At 47.3% G+C, this 21,416-nt stretch overlaps 1 protein-coding gene and 1 non-coding gene across 6 annotated transcripts in view; one reads left to right on the top strand and one right to left on the bottom strand.

Moving 5' to 3' along the window:
- The first annotated feature begins 1,690 nt into the window (after positions 1-1,690).
- HAAO (3-hydroxyanthranilate 3,4-dioxygenase) overlaps positions 1,691-21,416 on the top strand; it is a 70,650-nt gene continuing 50,924 nt past the window's right edge. Inside the window, exons 1-2 of one of the 5 annotated variants that reach the window (XM_014598111.3) lie at positions 1,692-1,823; positions 9,367-9,474. Coding sequence is in view for 4 of the 5 variants with exons in the window: in XM_014598110.3 (XP_014453596.1) it covers positions 14,912-14,991 (80 nt within the window). In the remaining variant the exon portion in view is untranslated. Of the gene's footprint in view, positions 1,824-9,366; positions 9,475-14,815; positions 14,992-21,416 lie in introns of those variants that run through there. The other 4 variants (XM_014598109.3, XM_014598110.3, XM_019483250.2 and 1 more) reach the window with 4 other exon arrangements.
- On the bottom strand, positions 1,816-1,909 carry TRNAI-UAU (transfer RNA isoleucine (anticodon UAU)). The gene is made up of 2 exons: positions 1,872-1,909; positions 1,816-1,851 (listed from the first exon to the last, which is right to left on the bottom strand). It is a non-coding gene; the product is annotated as a tRNA-Ile (tRNA).

The following is a 21,416-nucleotide window of genomic DNA, read 5'->3' as shown; positions in this document are numbered from 1 at the left end:
TCATTTTAAACTTTACCACGCTGCTTCCTTCTTTGCTGTTCTTTGCACGTCATTAATAAGAATATAGATCTCTGAGGCCACTAAAAATACAAAAAGATCTGTATTTACTTTTTTATGGATTAGTCAGGAATTTCCTTCTTTTTTCTTCATTTCACCATTATTGACATTATAAAGAATAACATATGGAGAATAACTGGGCCAGAATAAAAAATAAACATATACTTTGTATTGTTGGACTGCAAAATAGGCAGCTAATTCAATAGGAGGGAGAAGATAAGTCATGTCAGTTAGCAGTTGCAGCCCCAGAGAGCTAGTTTGGATGAATTCACCTGTATATAATATATTTATTATTATTATTAATATATGGCATACCTTGTAATGTCTATACTGAAGCATGTGAATTATTTATTTTCTACAAAGACTGGGTGTGCAATCGTTACCAGGAAAATATATGAACAACTCTACTGTCAAACTTTTTTTGGATACAATGGTGAAGTGAAGGCTCAAGGGTACATATTAACACTAAAAGCACAATAAAGGCAGAGCACAAGTGATGTGGCATATAGCCATATAAAAAGCAAGCCTGCATGTAAAAAGTGAGTTGGGCCCAGGCTTTACCACATACCCCGTGTTACCTGCAGGGAGCAGGGCGGGGGGGGGGGGCAGGGCGAGACCAGTGCAGCTTTGCGCTCCCTGTCCTGTCCTGTGTTCCCACCATCATGGCGGCAGGATGCCTTCTGTCAGAATGCTTCTTCATACTCTGATTGGCTGTTTGTCAGCCAATCAAAGCGCGAATACAGCGTTATGGACAGACAGACAGACAGACTTAGGCTTTTATAATATTAGAATATCTATCTATCTATCTATAGATAGATAGATAGATAGATACACACATATACACACACACATATATATAAATAACATATGCCAATATTTAAATACATGTGTATATAAATTGTATATATGTTTATATATAAGTGCATATATAAATGAATAATATAATATACATCTATAATCCATATATACAATATAATAAAATATACATAATAGATATGATATACATGTTATATAATACATATACTATATATAATAGACATGTATTTATATACATGTATATAAATAAAAATAATATAAATATGTCCATATATAAGTACATGTGTATATAAAAATACATGTTTATAGATAAGTACATATATAAATATATAATATACATAATGCACAATATAACATACATATATCATACATATAATACAATATAATACATATATACAATATTTAATATAATGTATATATATGTATATAAATTCGAAATATATTGATATATACATATAAATGTATATATCAATGTACATATATATATATGTAAATATATGTTGATATATATGGAAATAAAACGTAAGTATAATGAAACACAGATAGGCAGATAGATAAAAACATTATCTGTGTTTATAAATGTATAAACAAATTTGTTTAATTTTACATTTGGGGTCAGGATACGTGTGTGTATCTATCTGTGTGCCAGCATATATACATATATCATGTCCCTTGCGTATACACACTATGTATGTGTACATACATACATACATGTGGACACACGCACACTGCACACGAAGGCTCCCCCTGGCGCGGCCGCCCCGCCCCGCCCCTCTTCCCGCGTGCGCGCGGACGCCCGGGGCAGGTCTCACGTGCCTGGCGGGGTTGCACAGCTCAGCTGCACCCCCTCTCCCCGGGGTTTGCCCCGGGGCCGGGACCAAACAAAGAAATAAGGAGCCAAACAGGCAGAGAAACCACGGCGCAGCGGGCGAAAAGGAGATGTGCTCCAGGTGAGGCTCGAACTCACAACCTCGGCATGGCTCTGCTGCGTACTGCTATATAAGTACCGCGCGCTAACCGATTGCGCCACTGGAGCCCTGACACCAAGTCCTCCCGAACGCCTTATCAACGGTCGAGCGGGGGAGGAGTGCAAACAGTGGCGTACAAGCCACTTCCTCTCGTGCTTTATGCGGGCTGGGGGCGAGGGGGGGGGGGGACGCTCCGTCGCCTCTGGGGCCTCACGGGCCGCCCCGCCCCCGCCAACAGGAACGAGGCGCGGGGGGGGGGGGGGCAGGACCCGTGGGTATGTGCGTTCGGTCACTGACACGCAGCGGGGCGGGCCCGCTGTGACGTAGCTGGTCTGCCTGTTGTGACGTGTCGTCGCCTATCGCCCCGCCCCAAAGGAACGCGCGCAGAGCTTGGGGAGCCCACGCGACTCCCTCTGTGACAGGGAGGCGTTACCGCAGAGCGTCGGCTGACTCCGGCGGTGCAAGCGCTGCGTGTGCGCTGTGTTGTCACGGGCGGGGCTGCAAGGGGCCTGCCCTTGGGCGGGCAGGACTAGAGCCTGGTGCAAGCCCCTCCGCAGCGCCTTGGCGCAGGGCGCAGAGGCTGCTGTCACTTGCCCCCACTCAGGCGTGCACGCAGGGGCCTGGTGGATGCCCCCCCCCCCCTTCCAGACACTGGGGCAGGTGCTGCAACAGCTGGCTTCTTGGCCGATACCTGCTAGCATTTACACGGGTGGTATTTAAGACACTGCTTTGTAGGCAATGGGCCAAAATTCAGGCAGCAGAACTCCAGTACAGACATCCTCAGAGCTGGCTTCATAGAAAATTCGGGTGGGAAGGGCACTCAGGGTCTCATCTACTCCTCTGCTTGAGGCAGGCCCAGCCCCAGCTAGATCATCCCAGCCAAAGCTTTGTCCAGGTCTGCTTTAAAACCTCCACAGATGGAGAGTTCACCATCACCCCAGGTAAGCCATTCCCACTGTTTCACCACCTTCCTAGTGAGAAAGTTTTTCCTAATATCCAACTGAAACCTGCCTTGCTGCAACTTGAGACTATTGCTCCTTGCTCTGTCATCTGCCACCACTGAGAACAGTCTAGCTCCATCCTCTTTCAAACCACCTTTCAGGTAGTTGAAGGCTGCTATTAAATTCCCCTTCAGTCTTCTCCAGGCTTAATGGGCCTTCTTCCCTCAGCCTCTCCACAGAAGTCATGTCCCCCAGCCTCCTCACCATTGTTGTTGCTGTCCACTGGACTCTTCAACTTGTCCGCATCCTTTCTGGGGGACCCAAAACTGGACACAGTACTCTGGATGTGGCCTCACCAGTGCTGAATAATGGGGAATAATTACTGGAAGGGACTTTGTGAAATCTGGCAGTTTTCTGACTTGTAAAATGTCTTCGTGAAGGGGAGGCTGCCCTTAGAGACTGACAAGTCTAAGGTACTCTCTCTTCTCCAGTAGTCAACTCTTCTGACCTTGCTTACCTTAAGGGCATATTACATGGCTCCAACTGCACCTTATACCACACCCATGCCTTGCAGATGTCATTGCACAGTCACTCCCTTGTTGGGGCCTCGGTCCTTTTGGCCTCCACCCCTTTTCTCTGGCTGCAAGCCTCCAGCCCTGGCCCGCTGATTTGTGTCTGGGGCTCTTGGCCTTTGATCTTAGTCATAAGTATCTCTGGGCCTCCAGCCCCTACATCTCTTACTCTGGGACCCTGGCCCCGGTCTGTGCCTCTCCTAGGCTGCTGGGCCTCTGGCTCAGGTTTCTGCCCTTCTCAGGCTGCTTGGGCGCTTATCCCAGCCTCTGCCCTTCATGGTTCATTGTGCCACTCCAATTGGATGTGACTCTGGAAGTAATCACCTTGTATGGGAATTGGACTAACTACATGTGTGGGTGTCCAGGATAGGTTATATCAAAAAATGTGAAGACGTTAAATTCTGTGCCACTCTACTGGGCTGAACTTTGGAAGAGAAATCCTTCCACAATTAATTCACTATGGATCCATAGTTTAAATCAGTTCAGATTGACTCATTGTTATTCCAAATTCAGATTAACTCAATCAGCCTTAATTAACTCATTAGGGATCCGCAAGTCAATGAGCATAAAATCAATTCATAGATTCATAGATTGTTAGGGGCTAAAAGGACCTTGTAGATCATCAGGTCCAGTCCCTCTGTACTAGGCAGGAAAACGCAACTGGGGTCAAGTGACCTCAGCGAGGTGACTGTCCAGTCTCCTTTTGAAGATTTCCAGGGTAGGTGGCTGCACCACCACTGGAGGGAGTTTATTCCACAGTCTCGACACCCTGACTGTGAAGGAGTTTTTCCAGCTGGGCTGAGTTCCTTTTCCCAGCCCGACCTAGCACTGGGGAGGGGAACTGAGCGATCGGGCTCAGTTCCCTTCCCCAGCTCCCCAATCCCAGGCAGCAGCAGCCGGCTTCCCTTCCTCATTTGGCAGGCAGATCGGTGGCCTGCAGCCCTGGGAGGACTGGCACAGCCCCTGCAGCTTTCCCGGGGTTGCAGGACTCCATCTGCCTGCCGGATGAGAGAGTCTGTTTTGAGCTTCCCCATTATAGCAAATAGACGAAAGGTCGAAACAGCGTTGAAACAGTCACTGTTTAGACGAAGTGAAATGGAACAGTGGTTTCGAATCAAAATGAAATGTGAAACGAAACGCTGTTCCATTGAAACGTTGAAGCTCAAGTTGAAACGGAACAGTGCCATTTCGCACAGCCCTACTAATTACCTCAGGCAGAAAATCTGAGGTCTGAAATCACAATGAAAGTTTTACAGGGAAAACCATCCCTGTTCACAAATCAGTTCCACTCCATTCCTCCCTGGACACCTGCATGCCTTCAGACACTATTGGGACCTCCACCAGCCCCTAGTAGTCCCAAACCCAAACCACCAGTATAAACACCAGTGCAATCAGAAAGCCCTCCAGCTATAACACTGGCTGCGTGCCACACTTCTTCTGGGCCCTGAGTCAGGTCCCTTGGGTTGCATTCCCAAAGCTCCCTGCCAGGCAGTCATCAGTAGCAGCTATCTCACAGCACAGCCTCCTCACCCTGCCGCTTCCTAGATCTAACTCCCTGCTTTGGCTCTGGCTTATATACTACTAATGTGTAATGTTTCTGGTCAACGTGACTCCCCTGTCATAGTTTCATAGTTTCATAGTAGCTAGGGTCAGGAGGGACCTGAACAGATCATCTAGCCTGACCCCCTGCCACAGGCAAGAATGAATGCTGGGTTCACAAGACCCCAGACAGGTGATCATCCACCTCCTTTTGAATTTGCCCAAGGTAGCGGTGAGGACCACTTCCCTGGAAAGTTGGTTCCAGATTTTGGCCACCCTAACTGCAAAATATTGCCCTCTGATCTCTAACCTAAACCTATTCTCCATCAGCTTATTACCATTGTTCCTTGTCACCCCAGGTGGTGCTGGGGAGAAAAGGGCTCTGCCTATTTGCTGTTGATCCCCCCTGATGAGCTTGTAGGCAGCCACCAGGTCCCTCCTCAGCCTCCTCTTGCTGAGGCTGAACAGGTTCAGGTCCTTCAGTCTCTCCTCGTAGGGCCTGTCCTGCTGCCCTCTCACCAAGCAGGTGGCCCTCCTCTGAACCCTCTCCAGGCTGGCCACATCCCTTTTGAAGTGCGGCGCCCAGTACTGGATGGAGTACTCCAGCTGCGGCCTGACCAAAGTCGCATAGAGGGGGAGTATCACTTCTCTGGACTGGCTTGAGATGCACCTTTGGATGCATGACAAGGTACGGCTGGCCTTGCTGGCTGCGGTCTGGCATTGGCAGCTCATGTTCATCTTGGAGTCAATAATGACTCCAAGATCCCTTTCCACCTCTGTGCTTTCAAGAAGGGAACTCCCCAGCCTGTATGTATGCTGTGGATTCCTTCTCCCAAGGTGCAGCACCCTGCATTTGTCTACGTTGAACCCCATCCTATTCTCGTCTGCCCACTTTTGTAGTCTGTCTAAATCTAGTTGCAGCCTCTCTCTCCCTTCAAGTGTGTCCACCACGCCCCACATCTTAGTGTCATCAACAAACTTGGACAATGTGTTTTCCACCCCCTTGTCCATGTCGCCAATGAAGATGTTAAACAGTGCAGGCCCGAGGACCGAGCCCTGGGGTACCCCACTGCTCACATCTCGCCAGGCTGAGTACAACCCGTCCACCACTTTGTTTTTACCAGCCTAAGGTGTACACGATTGTATCATTGATGTAGGCCATTGCATAGCCACAGTGGGGTGCCAATATGCTGTCCACTAGGTGTTAGAACGTGGCAGCTACTCCACATAGTCCAAATAGCATTCATCAGAACTCAAACAGGCTGCACAGGATGGCAAACCCCAACTTCTCCTGGCCTTCGGGTGCTATGCTCATCTGTCAGTAGCCCTTAATCAAGTCCAGGGTCAATATATAGCAGGCTTGTCTAATATTCTCTACTATATCATCCACTCTCAGCATCAGGTACACATCAAACTTAGCCAACGCATTCATTTTCCTAAAATCAGTACACAGGCAAATCTTCTCATCCAGTTTCGGCTCTACCACAATCAGGCTTCGCCACTCACTGTGGGATTCTTGTTTTATGTCTCTTTTCAGTGTCATTTCTTTTTCTGTTTTTATCTCTCCCTGCAGCCATCGCAGGATCCTCCTCCAGTTCTCTCTGATCACCTGGCCCAGAAGTATTTCTATCCAATATTATTCTCTAGAGCAGGGTTCAGCAACCCACAGCACACATGTTAGAGCATGGCCCAAAAGGCCATTCTGCTTGGCATGCCACAGCCAGCCTGCGCATTAGGCAGCTGCTGCTAGTCACAGAGTCTGGACTGCTTGTAGCAGGTGGTTGGGAGGCTGCAAGCAGCCTGGGCTCCATGGCTGCAAGCAGCTGACCAGAGCCTGGGTTGGCTGCAGCTGGGAGGCTGCAAGCAACTGCATTGGGCTTTGGAGCCCCAGCCAGGCTGCGTGCCAGCAGCAGGTGCACATGCACTTTCGGTGCATGGCTGGAAAGGGACCTGAGGCAGAGCAACCATGGCTTCTCCCCTGCCATCTGCCCAGAGGCACATGTGCAGCCACTGCCACCACAGACCCAGTGCCGGTGCTCTGGAGCCTGTTACAAATGTTTGCAGCCTGCCAGCCACATGCTACAACTGCCCAGAGCCCAGGCTGGCTGTGGCAGGCAGCTGGGAGGCTGTAAAATGCTGCACTGGGCTTTGGAGCCCTTGGCTATGTTCCATGGTGGCAGTGGCTGCACATGCACCTCCAGGCAGATGGCGAGGAAGTGTCTGGTGTTGTGCTGCCCCAGGCCTCTTCCTGGCTGTGCATCTCAAGGCATGCTGCCACAGAGCCCAGCCAGAGCTCAGTACAGCTGTTTGTAGTCTCCCAGCTGCCTGCCACAGCTGGTCTGGGCTCTGGGTAGGTGTACTGGTAGGAGGTAAGCTGAAGACAGCTGCACCAGGCTCCCGAGCCCCAGCACTGGTTCCGTAGTGGTGGCAGCTGCATATGCACTTCTGGGCACAGGGTGGGGAAGGAGCCTGGGGTAGGGCAACCCCGGCCCCTCGCCCACCATCTGCTTGGAGGCAAGCATGCAGCCACCACCAGCAATGAAGATCAGGCCCCTCGTGGTTCCCCTGTAGTCTGTCCCTGGCATGCCAAGTCAAGGTGTGGGTTAGGGTTGGAGTGTTTTTGGCACTCCAGCCAAAAATGTTGCTGATCCCTGCTTTAGAGCCTCTTTTTGGGCTGCTTGCAGTCATTCCCTTAGCTAGATCACATATTGTGCCAGATTTCTGTCTTTACTTTGCTGATCTTCCCATCCTTCTCCAATCAAATCCAGGATCCCCCATGACTGATGTCCATATAAGGGCTCAAAGGAGGAAAATCCTGTTGAGGCTTGGGGAACTTCTCTCATGGCAAACTGCAGAGGTGGCAACATCTGATCCCACTTTTGTGGGTCCTCCACCACAATTTTTTTCAACATGTGCATTACAGTTGGATTTAAACACTCTACTAAGCCATTGGTTTGTGGGTGGTATACTGAGGTCTTTAGGTGCTTAATCCCTAGAGTCTCACTCACCCCCTCAAAAACACGAGACAAAGTTCATCCCCTGATCAGTCAATAATTCTTTGGAAAGTCCTACTCAAAAGGAGACTTTAAGTAGCTTGTCTGCTACTTTCAGGGTGGACACAGTCCTCGTGGGTACCACCTTGGGGTATCAGGTCACATAAAGTCTATTATAAATAAAATATGTTGGTGTCCTGTGCACCAGTACATCAGTAGTTGCCCCATAAGTAGAATATACAAGCAGTCCTTGACTTACGGTGTTTCAACTTGCAGCGCTTCACCATTTACACCCATGTTATTACTTATGGCGCTGGATCCTTGCACTTACTGCACTACAGGGAAATTTACAATGAGAAAAAGAGGGCAGCAAAACAAACATCCCTGGATCAGTTTCTCAGAAAGCCACCACTTCAGAAAGCTTTGTACTGTACAGTGTATATCATTTATAGTTGATTAAATAGTTGATTTAAATACGGTGTTTATGGTCATTTCTATAAAAAGTTGGGCATCAGGCCCTTGGTCAGGAACATAACCCCCTACTATAACATTGTTTCTATGGGAAAAGCAGATTCAACTTGCATCATTTCAACTTACAGCACCTTTTCCAGGAACATAACCCACTGTAAGTGCAAGGACTGCCTGTACTGGTGTGCTGTGCTACACTTTGGTAATGGCCCCACAGTGCCCACAGCTACCCATTCAAAAGGGGTTTCTACCAAGGGGAGAGGACCCTGGATGGGTGGTTGGGTGCTACTTTCTGACACATAGGGCAGAATCACAGTACTCCTTTACCCCCTGGAGTAACCCCAGGCAAAAGAACCTTTCCCAAACTTGGGCTTCTGTTTTATTTCTCCTCAGGTGGCCTCCTATAGGAAGTTCATGGGAACTTTTAATAGGGCCTGACAGTACTGTTGGGGCACCAATAGTTGTATCACTTCCTCCCTTTCAGGCTTACCCACTCAGTTCTGTAGAGGAGATCATTCCTCACCTCAAACCTCAGAGTTGTCTTCATCAGCTCTGGTCTCAGTACCTCCCCATTGCATTGGGCCTAATGCTCCCAGAACGCAAGCCAGAACCCATCCTCCTGGCTCTGCTCCAATTGAAAATGTCCGTCTTCCAAGAGGGTACTGATATCCATCCTTAGCTCCAGGGCTGCTACTAGTGGAGGTTCATGGTCCTCTCCAACTAAACCCTCAATGAGAGGAGTGTGGCTGCCTTCTACTCTGACACTCTCTTTCTCTGCCCACACCCAGGCCCTTTGCCCCTCTTGGCTACTCCCAGGTGCGTCCCTGGGTCCAAGACCCTGGTCCTGCCTGTCCCAAGGCACTGGGCCTTTGGCCCTGGCTCCACACTTCTCTGGGCTGTAGGTCCCTGGCCCTGTTGGTTCCCAGCTGTGAGCCTTGTCAGCCCTTGACCTCTCTTCCTGGGCCCTGGCCCCTGGCTACAAGTCCCTGACTCTGCCTCTCATCCCTTGCAGGCTATGGGCCTGACCCTCCTTTGTGACAGTTCTACATGTGACCCTCTCTGTGACAGTTTAACACTGCTGGAAACTTGGGCCAGTCCTCGCCTAGGATCACTGGATAAGGTAATTGCAGTAATGCCAACTCTCATGAAAAAATCATAAGACTCCTGATTTCAAAGTCAAAATAACTCTGACTTATGATCTCCTGAAAGAGAGATCAAATCTCAGGATTTTTTCTTCTGGTGCATATAGAGAGCGCCACGCTGGTAAGTCTGTAGAGGGGAAGGGGGGAGGGCAGACTGAGGCCCCCATAGTGAGAGAGAGAGAGAGGGGGCATGGGTTGGGGTAAATGAAGCCCTGGGGCTAGGGGAGTCATGAGGGGCATGTGCCCCCTGGATTTGTGCATGGGGCAGAGGCAGGCTGCCCAATATGGCCTGGGGCTCTGTGCCCTCCTTGCCCCGGGATCTACGTGCACACACATAAAAAATAGCATCTCATGATTTACATTCCAAATCTCTTGATTTTTAAGAGTTTGTCTCACGATTTTTGACACAATGGGGTTGGCAATACTGTGGGTGGCTTCGCAAGCTAACACTTTGTGGGTGTCATACCACAGAATTATCTACATTTTGGCATATGGTCATGTGTCCCCATGCAGGTATTTAGGGACTATCTGGTCCTGTTCCATCCCGTCCCCACTACCAAGTCTCTCTGTACTACCGTCTGGTCTGAGACTGAGTCCACCATAGTCTGCACCCTTTGTCTTTCCACTAGCATATTTATCATCAGCAAATTTGGGTCTCTTCCCAGCCCCTGCCCTTCTAAATGTACGGCCTTGCCATAATAGCTGCATTCCACCCCATTGTTCCTCTTCTTGCTAGGCATTACATCTCTGTGCGCCATCCCATCCCCCTCATGGCTTCCCCTCATAGTTTCTGTCTCACATCCTGTGGGTGTGGCATCTCATTGCCTCCTTCCTAGACTGCCTGATTCTGCTGAGTGAAACTAACCAACTTCTCTAACAGCAGCTGTTGCTACGCCTAGTGAGTCTCTTAGGCTTGTAGTTGATGTTGCAGCCCCTGTGCTAGCTTGGCTAGGAGCTTCCACGTCTGCTGCTCTGCTACCGGCCATTGGGCTAGCACTCATAATCAGTCCTCCAACTTCTCATTGAGCCCACAAGTTCTTTTCTTTTGTATAGACCATCATTTTCTGGCATATACAGCCTTTGGAATCTTCCTGGCCAATGCACCAATATAACAGGTTAGGTTGCATTCACATAAAGGTGTGAACAAAGCCTATAAAGGTATAGATCTGCCCTACCTCCTGATAATTCACAACCAGTTTTCCACTTCTTGTTTGCTCAACAACTTGATGCATCAGGCCCCGTGAGAGTTTTGCAATAGCCTAGCTCAGCTTCAACTTCTGCCATCAAAGTTATGCAGTGACAGAGGGCATAAGCAGTGGGGGGGAAATATTATTTGGAGGGGGGAGGGGGGGCTAAGCCCTACCTGACCCCCACCCGTTCCTCCCTCAGGGCCATTGCAAGGCTGACGCGCACTGGTGCTGTACATGGCATCAGGGAAGTGGCTGCATGCTGAGCAGCGCTGGGCACTGTGGGATGGTGGCACCATGGTGCTGCTGCTGTTGCTGGCCACCGCAAAAAGTTTGAGGGTTGCTGAGCCCCTTTAGCCCCAGCCTTCTGCCACCTATGACAGAGGGGATCATCTTAAGAAGTGAGTCTCAAATTGGGGCTACCCAATCACAACATTGATATTTAACTGTTGACATCGAGCCTAAATTCAGAATCAGATAAATTATTATTTGTGAAAGAATATAAAAACTAAATGTCATAACGAATCATTGAGGGCAGGTCCTGCCTGACTAACCTGGTTTCTTTTTATGATCAGGTCACAAAGTCCCTGGACGAGGGTGTCAGGGTGGATGTCGTCTTCCTGGACTTTAAGAAGGCCTTTGACATGGTTTCCCAGCACATTCTCTTAAAAAAAACTAGGTGACTGCAGCATTGATGCCTACACAGTCAGATGGGTGGCAAATTGGCTAGATGGTCACACCCAGAGAGTGGTGGTAGACAGGTCATTTTTGAGCTGGAGGGATGTGAGCAGTGGAGTCCTCCAGGGCTCGGTCCTGGGACCTGTACTATTCAACATCTTTATCAGTGATCTGGATGTAGGTGTGGAATGCACACTGTCCAAATTCACTGATGACACCAAATTGTGGGACGAGATGGGCATGCTGGAGGGCAGGGACAGAATCCAGCTAGATCTATACAGGTTACAGAGATGGGCAGATAAGAATAAGATGGAATTCACTGCAGACAAGTACAAGGTGCTGCATCTAGGGAGAAGGAATCAGCAACACACCTATAGGCTGGGGAGCAGCCTTCTTGTCAACACGGTGGCAGAAAGGGATCTTGGAGTCATTGTTGACTCCAGGATGAACATGAGCCGCCAATGCGAGGAAGCTGTCAGTAAGGCTAACCACACCTTGTTGTGCATCTACAGATGCATCAATCACAAGCAGGTCCAGGGAGGTGATCCTTCCCCTCTGTGTGGCATTGGTCAGGCCACAGTTGGAGCACTGCATCCAGTTCTTGGTGCCGCAGTTCAAGAGGGATGTGGCTAACCTTGAGAGGGTCCAGAGGAGGGCCACTCACATGGTCAAGGGGCAGCAGGGCAGGCCCTACGAAAAGAAGCTAAAGGGCCTGAACCTATTCAGCCTCCACAAGAGAAGGCTTAGAGGGGATCTGGTGCTGGCTATGTACAAACTCACCAGGGTGGACCAGAGGGAATTGGAGGAAGCTCTGTTCCCCAGGCACCACCTGGGGTTACTAGGAATAATGGCCACAAATTGTTAGAGAGAAGGTTCAGGATCAACATCAGGAGACATTACTTTACAGTTAGGGCTGCCAGGCTCTGGAATGGGCTCCCAAGTGAGGTGGTATTCTCTCCTACCTTGGGGGTCTTCAAGAGAAGGCTGGACAGATATTTGACTGGGGTGATATGACCCCAGCAACCATTCCTGCCTAGGGCAGGCGGTTGGACCTGAAGATCTGTTTAGGTCCCTTCTGACCCTAGGCACCATGATACTATGAATCATCTTTTTTTATCTTGGTTGCTTTAAAAATATTCGCTTCTTGAAAAATAATTGCCATCTAAATAGAAGTAGATTTTCTCCAGCCTTTGTACTGCCATATTGCTGTTCTAGTACATCAGATAGTTACATATTTTAATTATTATGCTAATTGCTGATAGTTTGCCTCTACCTACAACAATAAAGTGAAGATAAAGCACCTAGAACAGTAAAATGAAGATTGAACACCTGTCTTCTCTCTGTCTTTCCTCTCCTTAGTCTGTGGTTTCATAGGTGTTAATCCTTGCTCATTAACTCATTATCCTCACTAGCTACTGTGTTACCAATCAGTCATGATTCACTCAGGGGCCAGCTCAATACACAGTAGCTAGCGAGGATAACCCCAAGACAGAAACAGTTGCATAAGCACCCGTGACACGAGTTTTGCCTGTCAGCAACTAGGGGTGCAGGGCCCCAGAACCCAGAAGTCCCTGCACCTATCTCTTTGACAGCTGGAAGTCTTCATGGCCTCAACAGGGGCTAGCAGGCCTGCAGCTTTCACCCTGCTGCATCTTAACACACACAGTGTCACCCATATCACAAGTTTTGCTTGTCTGCAGCTTGAGGTACAGTTTCCCCCAAACCCCTGCACCTATCTCCTTGAAACTTGGCAGGCTTTGTGGCCTCTGCAGGAGCTACCACCTCTGCAGTTTTCACTCCACTGTGGCTTAACACATACACGTGACATGAATTTTGCTTTCAAGAATTTGGGGTGCAGTTTCCCCCAAACCCCTGCACCTATCTCCTTGACACTTGGCAGTCTTTGTGGCCTCACCAGGAGCTACCATCCCTGCAGTTTTCTCTCCCCCCTTGGTTAGCACACATACACTGTCACCTATGTCATTTGTTTTGCTTGTCAGAGGTTTGAGGTGCAGTTTCCCAGAAACCCCTGCTCCTATCTCCTTGAAACATGGCAGGCTTTGTGGCCTCAGCAAGAGCTACCATCCCTGCAGTTTTCACCCTACTGTGGCTTAACATAAACACGTGACATGAGTTTTGCTTGTCAGCAGCTTGAGGTGCAGTTTACTAGAAACCCCTGCACCTATCACCTTGAAACCTGGCATGTGTCATGCTCTCAGCAGGGCCTACCATCCCTGCCAGTTTCATCCAAATCAGTCAACAGATAACAAATTTATAGATATTTTATTTATCCCCCATTATACTCTATGGCCAAATCTCTGAATCGGCTCCGAATCTTCCAAAGCGATTCGGCTGAATCAAATTGGAAAAAGGATTCAGATCTCCGAGTCAAACCTCTAGCATCTGAATTGGCTGAATCTGAATTGAATAGTTCCCTATTCACACAGGCCTAGTATTTATGGCTTGCCCTTTCAGTGAGGAGGTGGGAGAGAAGATTCTTTTCCATGCTTTCCTGGAGTGCCCCTGGCTGTAGCCACTCTTTACTATCCTCAGTGCCCTCTTTGGTGCATTGGACTTAGAAAATTGTATGTAAACCCCATAGTAACCCCCAGGTCCTTTTCTGAAGAATTGTTGCTTAGCCAGTTGGTTCCCAGGCTGTACTGGTACATGGGATTGTTTTGTCCTAAATGGAGGACTTTTGCACTTCTCCTTATTGAATCTTATTGAACCTCATGAGACTTTGACTTCACGGAGACTGTGTACATGTTCTGTATCCCATACTGAGTGACCAAGGGGGATATGATCTTTCTGGTCAATGTCCTGCTGGACTGGGCCAAGATGGCAACTCTGAGAAGCTGCAAAAACTGGTTCTCAGGAGCCCATTCCAATGACATCCTACAACCCTTCTGTTTCTTGGTCCAGGTTAATTTCTTATTTGAGTTTGGACACTTTACCATGCAACAAAATGTGGACCAGTTTAAGTTGTATTGGACCATTGAGGGGGCATTCTGCAGAGTGGAAGAAAGACTAGTCCTAAATTTATAAACCCATAAAAGATGTTGCAGGGGAGGGAGTTTCAGTCTCTGGTGTTATGAGTGTTTTCATTCTGACAAGTATTTCATGCTCATCCCCTGTGAGGGCCACACACTTTTATACTTTCACCTTTTTTTTTTAACATTTTTATAATAACCATTTAGAAGAACGATTTTTCTTTCTAAGTAAAAAAGAAAATCTCTCTCTCTCACACACACACACACACCACACTGCATATTTTAAGAGAGCTAAGTGAACAAAGTGTGTCTCGTATGCTGATGTTTTCAGATTACACTAGTTGATTATTGGCTAAGCTAGTTAATCATAGTTTCTTCTACAAAGTAACCCTTGACTGGTCAAAAAAAATTGTTCCCTTTCATATCGAAACCGGAAGAAAAGAAACCTATCTTATCAACCAATCCCCCGAGGTTTGTGGAGGGTGTAACTTTCAGTCTGCTAACTGAGAGTAGGTGGTGGTAGGTCATTATCTTCCTCAAAAAATTCTAGCTGGTTAATCATGGAGCTGCTTGTAAATGTAAGAAAATGGATAGAAGAAAATAAAGCTGATTTTTTGCCACCAGTATGCAATAAGCTTATGTAAGTAAAGTAAGATTTTTTTTTACCCTACATATTTTCAGGTCTAAAAGGAAACTGCTTTAGATGTTATGCAAATCACTAAGATAAAGTAACTATTGATATGTTGTTCTTCATCTCTCACCACAGGCATCTTTAAAACATTGGCAGTATCTGAAATTTGTTTAGCAGTTTAAAATAGATGGACTTTTATGTTAACCACATTGCAATTTATGGCCCTGACTCAAAGGACCTTCAAGTCAATGAAAGTTTTTCTGTCAACTTCAGTGGGCATTGGATCATATTCTATGACAGTTAAATCTCCCATTTCACACTGTGGGAGTATACCCATGAATTATGAGATTCAATTAATAACTTGGCATTACCTTGTCCAGCCCCTGCTTCCAATCTTAGAGTAAGAGCTTCATGAAGCTTAAATTAAGTACTTCAGAATAATTCAGCTGTATTCTTTCAAAGTATCTCCATTTCTACAGCTTACCCTTAATACCTGTGACATTATTTCAGTATTTAAAGCATTTTGAATAATCCTGCTTTCTGATGTTCGACAATAAGATGCACACTCCTTTTTCTTCCCTGCCCACAAATGCCAGAAGCCAGAAGCCTAATAAAATAAGATGGGTGAACTAGAATGCCTGGTATTAAGTAGTGACTGATGTAATAGGCAACTCATAGACCTGGTGGAAGGACAATAATTGGATACTGCTATATTGGCTTGCAAACTATATAGAAATGACATAATTGGACATGTAGGTGGAGGAGGGTAACTGTATGTTAAGGGCAGTATAGACAGCAACATCATAAAATCTTATCTGAAAGGAAAACTACCATAGAATCACTGTTGGTATAAATTCTGTACTTGAATAAAAACAATATAGTACTAGGATTGTACTACCAAGCACCTGATCAGGAAGGTGATGGTGATTACGAAATGCTGAGGGAGATTAAAGCTGCTGAAATGGAACAAGCAATAATAATGGGAGACTTTAACTATCTATCCTCACATAGACTGGGTAAACACTTCATCAAGGTGAGATGTGGAGATAAAATTTCTGGATGTGATGAATGACTGCTTTCTAGAACAACTCATCTTGGAACTCACAAGAGAAGTAATTCTAGACCTAATCCTAAATAGCACACAGGACCTGGTTCAAGAGGTATCTGTTGGTGAGCCACTCTGTAATAGCGACAATAAATAATTACATTCTAGCAGCATAGAGTATGCCAAAAAAAATCCACCACACCCACGTACAACTTTATGCAAGGAACTTATACAGAAATGAGGAAGTTAGAAAGAAATTAAAAGGAGCAGTCAAAAACCTAAAAAGCCTGCAGGCAGCTTGGAAGCTATTTAAAAAGACCATACTATTGGCTCAGGAAACATGTATACCACAAATCAAAAATAAGAAAAACAGGAAAACCCTCAAATTCTGGCAGGTCAAGTGTAAAAGTGAAAAAAGACAGGTCAAAAAAGAATTACAGAGCATTTAGCAAAAGATGCTAAAGTTAATCATAAAAACATTTAAAAATACATCAGAAGCTTGAAGCCAGGTAGAGAATTGGTGGGACTATTAGATGACCAAGGTGTAAAAGGTAGACTCAAGGAAAATAACAGAGAAGCTAAGTGAATTATTTGCATTGTTTTTTCTGAAAAAAATACTGAGGAAATTCTGATGCCAGACCAATCATTCCTAGTGAATAGGTCTGAAGGGTTGGACCACACTGAAGTAACAACAGAAGTTTTAGAACAAATCGATAAATACTAATAAGTTACCAGCCCTGGATGGCATTCACTCAAGTCTTCTGAAGGAACTCAAAGGTAAAATTGCCAATCTGACATTATGACTAGGGACAGAAATTATGCCTAAACTGGTATAACTGATCAGAAGTTGGTTCCAATCTGTAATACAACAGAAGTTCAGTGCACATAAAGCACTTTCAAAATGGCCAAAACCAGTTTAAGATAAACCTGGATGGTTGAAGTATCAGACCTAAATGATTTAGATTCAATCAGTTTATTGAACTTCTGTACAAGATCCCCTCCAGATTCAAGTTAATTCACAGTCCTCCAGCATCCCAGAATGCTTTGCACCTCCCCCACAATCCTCCCCTCCTCACCTTGCGTTTGAAAATTTTAGTTCCTCATTATAAACAGTAAGGAATCCTTTTGCCCTCTTTTGTTTTTTAAAAACTCAGGAAGCAGCTTTAAACAGCACAGTTAAGAACAGAAATATGATGCAATACAAGAATAAGTTTAAATCACATATCATTCAATATCAACTATGCTACAACCAGGAATAATCTTTTAACCTCATCTGAAGTTAATTATTTCAGAACCCAGTCTCTGGATATTGATTTTTATAGTGTCTGTGACTCCTCTGAAGCCCTACTTTGGATACAAGTAAACAGTTCCTTGGCTTTAAAGTTATCCTAAAATATCTGATTCTTTATAGTCTTTAGAGCTGTTAAAAAGATTTCCTTCTAATAACACTGTCATTTTAAGAAGTGAAATATCAAGAGTAGGTATAATATAAAAAAACTAGATGTATAAACTGGTCCTGATTCTAACAAGAGAATGGTATGATCAAGTCAATCCCCTAAGCCTGAAGCTTTTAGGGTGTTCACCAAGCTGTTTGCAATATCTTCTTAGTTCAAGAAAGTCCATCTGTTTTCTTCTTATCCACGTACCAGAAAAGTGTATTCAGCAGTGCGGTCAAAGCTATATGTTGGAACTTGTATTTACAGTTGGTAACTAAGGTTTTTCTATGCTGCTTAGTTCCACTAATAATTTTGTTTTGGTTGGCTTCATAGTATGTTAAGCACTGTGAACATGGTGAACTGTGTTCCTAGTAAACCTGATATTTTCAATTACTGTTTAACAGAAAGTTCAATGTCAGTAAGTTGAATTACAGTACTACCTCCTCTGTTCTTTTAAAATCATTAGTTCTTGGCACTGAAACAAAATACCTGGATTTCTGTAAAAATTATGTGCCCTCAGTATCCAGTATCGCCTTTGGATTTTGTTCATGGATTGTCAGCTATGTTATTTCCAATTCTGCTAGAATTTCTGTGCTTGTCTTGTATAAGTAGAAAGGTACGTTATGTTTGTAAAGTGTGAAAATATTTTGGTTAGTCTTTAGAAATTAATATTTAATCTGCAGGCTGTGAGCAACTTATTAGCATAATGCACACAACTGCCCATTATAAAAATAGTTGATCTGAGATCTCATTTAAGTTTTATGGCTTTTATTTCAGGTATGATAGAGACTATCTGATATCACTTAAATGCTATTAGTAATAATCAAAATTAATGTATCAGCACAAAGCAAAACAAACACAGCTTTTATATTCTAGGCCTTTCAGAAATTCTCCCATTGACTCTACTGAGATATTTGGGTGCAGGCATGGGGATAGATTGCTCTTCTCTCTCTTTATATGCTCCAGCTGCCATCCTAGGTATTCCAGTAAAGCTTCCTCGGTACTACAGTACCAGGATCTTCCCAGAGGTTCTAAGCACCCCTATTAATGGGGGTCTCCAGTGCTACATGGGAAAGAAAATACCATAGGCCAGGGCTGTCCAACTGGCAGTCTCTGGAGGGTTAAATTGTGGTCCCTGGGCAGTAGCTCAGCTGCCACTCCCCACACTGCCACTCCCCACTCCTTTCCAACAGGGTGGAAGCAGGAGGGCTAACAGAGCTTAGCCTCCCAAAAAATGGGGGAGCAATACAGCTGCCAGTGGCTACAGCAGGGGTGGGAAGGGATGCGCATACTGCAATGAGGAAGGGAGTAGGGCTGGGATTGAGGCAGGGGCAGGGACTGCACAGCCAGGGTGGGCCGTGGGTTGGAGCTACGAGCACTTCATCTGGGGGACACAGCTCCTGCTTTTACGCACACCCCGGGAGGCATGGGAGGGGGTGCCCCCGGATCTGCGTAGAGCGAAGGCAGGCTGCCGCTGCGGACTGGGACCGGGGCTGACAGGGCTCTTCCCGGAGGCAGGGTGGGGCTGCGCTCCAGGCAGGTGGCAGCAGTGATAGGAGGGAGGCTATGGGGTGGGACTGTAGCCAACCCAAAATTCACCATAGCTCCACCGACCCCTCCTCCCAGTGCTGCTGCCGCCTGCCTGTCCTGAGTGCTGCCAGCCCCGATCCTTATCTCTGCTGATAGCAAGCTCCATCAAAACACAAAAGGAATTTGGCTGCTTCTCCCTCCCCAGGAAGAGCCCGGTGCAGCCCTGGCCCCATCTGCAGCAGCAGCCCACCCTGCCCCACACAGATCCGGGGTACATGCCCTCCGTTCCCACCTGGGGTGCATGCAGGGTGGGGGCCACCACCCCTTCCCCATGCCAGGCACCCCTGAACAAACCACTCATGGCTTCATCCTGCACCCTGCCTTGACTGTGCATGGCCTGCCCCTGCCCCAGCCCCACTCACTCTCACTGCCGTGGGGAGTAGAGGGGAGGCAGATAGAAGTCCCAGCAGTGAGGGAGGGAGCAGGGCACAGGTGGAAGCAGGGGCTAGGGTGAGTAGGGCCCCGGCTGGACCAGGTGGTGGGACAAGCAGAGGCCCAGAGGGCACATGCCCCCCCGATCTGTGCACGGGGCAGAGGCGGCTGCTGCATGCTGCGCTTTGCTCCCTGCTGCAGCTGCACCCCACCCTCAGCCTGCCTGGCAGTGGGACGTATGTGGCATTGCATGGCTTTCAGTTCAGTGGGGCTCAAAGAGCAGCTGCAGCTGCCTCCACCCCATGCACAGATCAGGGGGCACATGCCCCACCAGGCCTCCACTTGTCCCACCACCTGGCCTGGCCAGAGCCCCACTTACATCAGCCCCTGCTCCTGCCTGTGACCTGCTCCCTCTCTTATTGCTGCAGTCTTGATCTGTGCGTCCCCCACCATGGCCCTTTCCCCTCTCCTCCCCTCATAGACTTACCTGCTTTTACCTTACCTTTCCCTCCCCTCCAAATATTTTTTTCTCCCTCTCCCTATGGTCCCCAGCCTCCCCCTCATTCCTCTATCTTCCGTTTCCTGCCCCTGCCTCAGGGGCTGGAGCAGTGCATCATGACACTGAGAGCTGAGGGTGATCCTGAGGAGGCATGGGTGCAGGGTGCCCCAGGGGTTCACCCACACAGGTTAGAGGTTGAGGGTGTGCCCACATGGACATGCAGTACAGGGCTGGGACATCCAAGTATATGCATGGTGCAGGACTGGGAGGGAGGATTGTCTGTGCAGCATGGGGCATCTGTGCAGTCCAGAGGCCCATGGCTCACCTTGGTGTGGCCTGAAGGGCATCCAGCCCTCAGCCACTTAGAACTTGGGTAGCCATGCCCTAGATGGTATCAACTTTTCAAGGCCAGCCTCAACTGGTGATAGGTCACTGTCAACATAGGTCACTGTCACTAGCCTGTACTGTACTCTACTGTCCTGTCACTGGCCTGACCTCTGTCTCTTCCCCATGTGTAAATCTCAGCCATGTTGAGGGCTTTAGGACCCTGTAAATGACATGGGATAAAGGAGGCTGCCATGAATGCAAATACAGTGTGAGCTGGGTAAGATCCCCACAATCAAGTTCCTTTTGCACCTGGAGCTTGGAGATATAACCTGGCCCACAGGGAACCCAAGGAAGGCTACATTTGGTACTTGATTGGTAGAGCTGACAGAGTAAGTGGTAACTGGAATTCACAAGAGTGAATAAATCAGATAAAGGGCTGGATTGTTCTCTCCCTTCCTCCAGTTTAAATCAGATGAAGGGTAGTGAAATTATCCCATTGTAAGCCTAATGTGAGAAAGGAATCAGGCATGTTACTAACTTCAGTAGCTTGCTGGGATAAGTTATATTTTACCTAGAGCTTCTCCTCTCATCAGATTGTGTTGCAAAGATAATAATACCTAATCTTCATATATTATTTTTTATCTTGAATTTCTCAAAGAAGTTAAATAGTATTCTCATTTTACAGATGTGGGAACCAAACTACAGGAAGTGACTTGCCCTAAGTCACCCTTCAGGGCAGGGGAGGGAAAAATATGGAGGCTTGCAGAGGGACTTTGACCAGCCTGCTATGGTTTGCTTGGTTCCACCTGGCCCAGGCACCATCCATCCCATGGCACGCATCCTGCTACCCGTGGTCATAAGGGGGGCTGGGGCAGCTTTGCCACTGGACTCCATTTCTAGGTAGCCCAGGTGGTGATGGATCCTTCCAGCTGCCACCACCAGCCCTGCCCCCATGGAGACTAGCAGGGACCCATGCACACAGTCCTGACCCTAGCCCACCCCACACCCACTCCAGACCCACTCTGCCTGGAGTAAACCAGCTCCAGATCAGCTGGGATTTATGTGTACAGCCCTGTCCCTGGCCTGCCCCATGACTGCTCCAGACTGCTCTGCCCATGATGAGCAGTGGCAGTGGCCAGGCAGAAGCTGCTGCTGGGTACAGGGG

This window comes from Alligator mississippiensis, chromosome 1 (assembly GCF_030867095.1).
Source record: "Alligator mississippiensis isolate rAllMis1 chromosome 1, rAllMis1, whole genome shotgun sequence".
Classification (NCBI taxonomy): Eukaryota; Metazoa; Chordata; order Crocodylia; family Alligatoridae; genus Alligator; species Alligator mississippiensis.
This window is presented reverse-complemented; position numbering and strand designations above follow the sequence as displayed.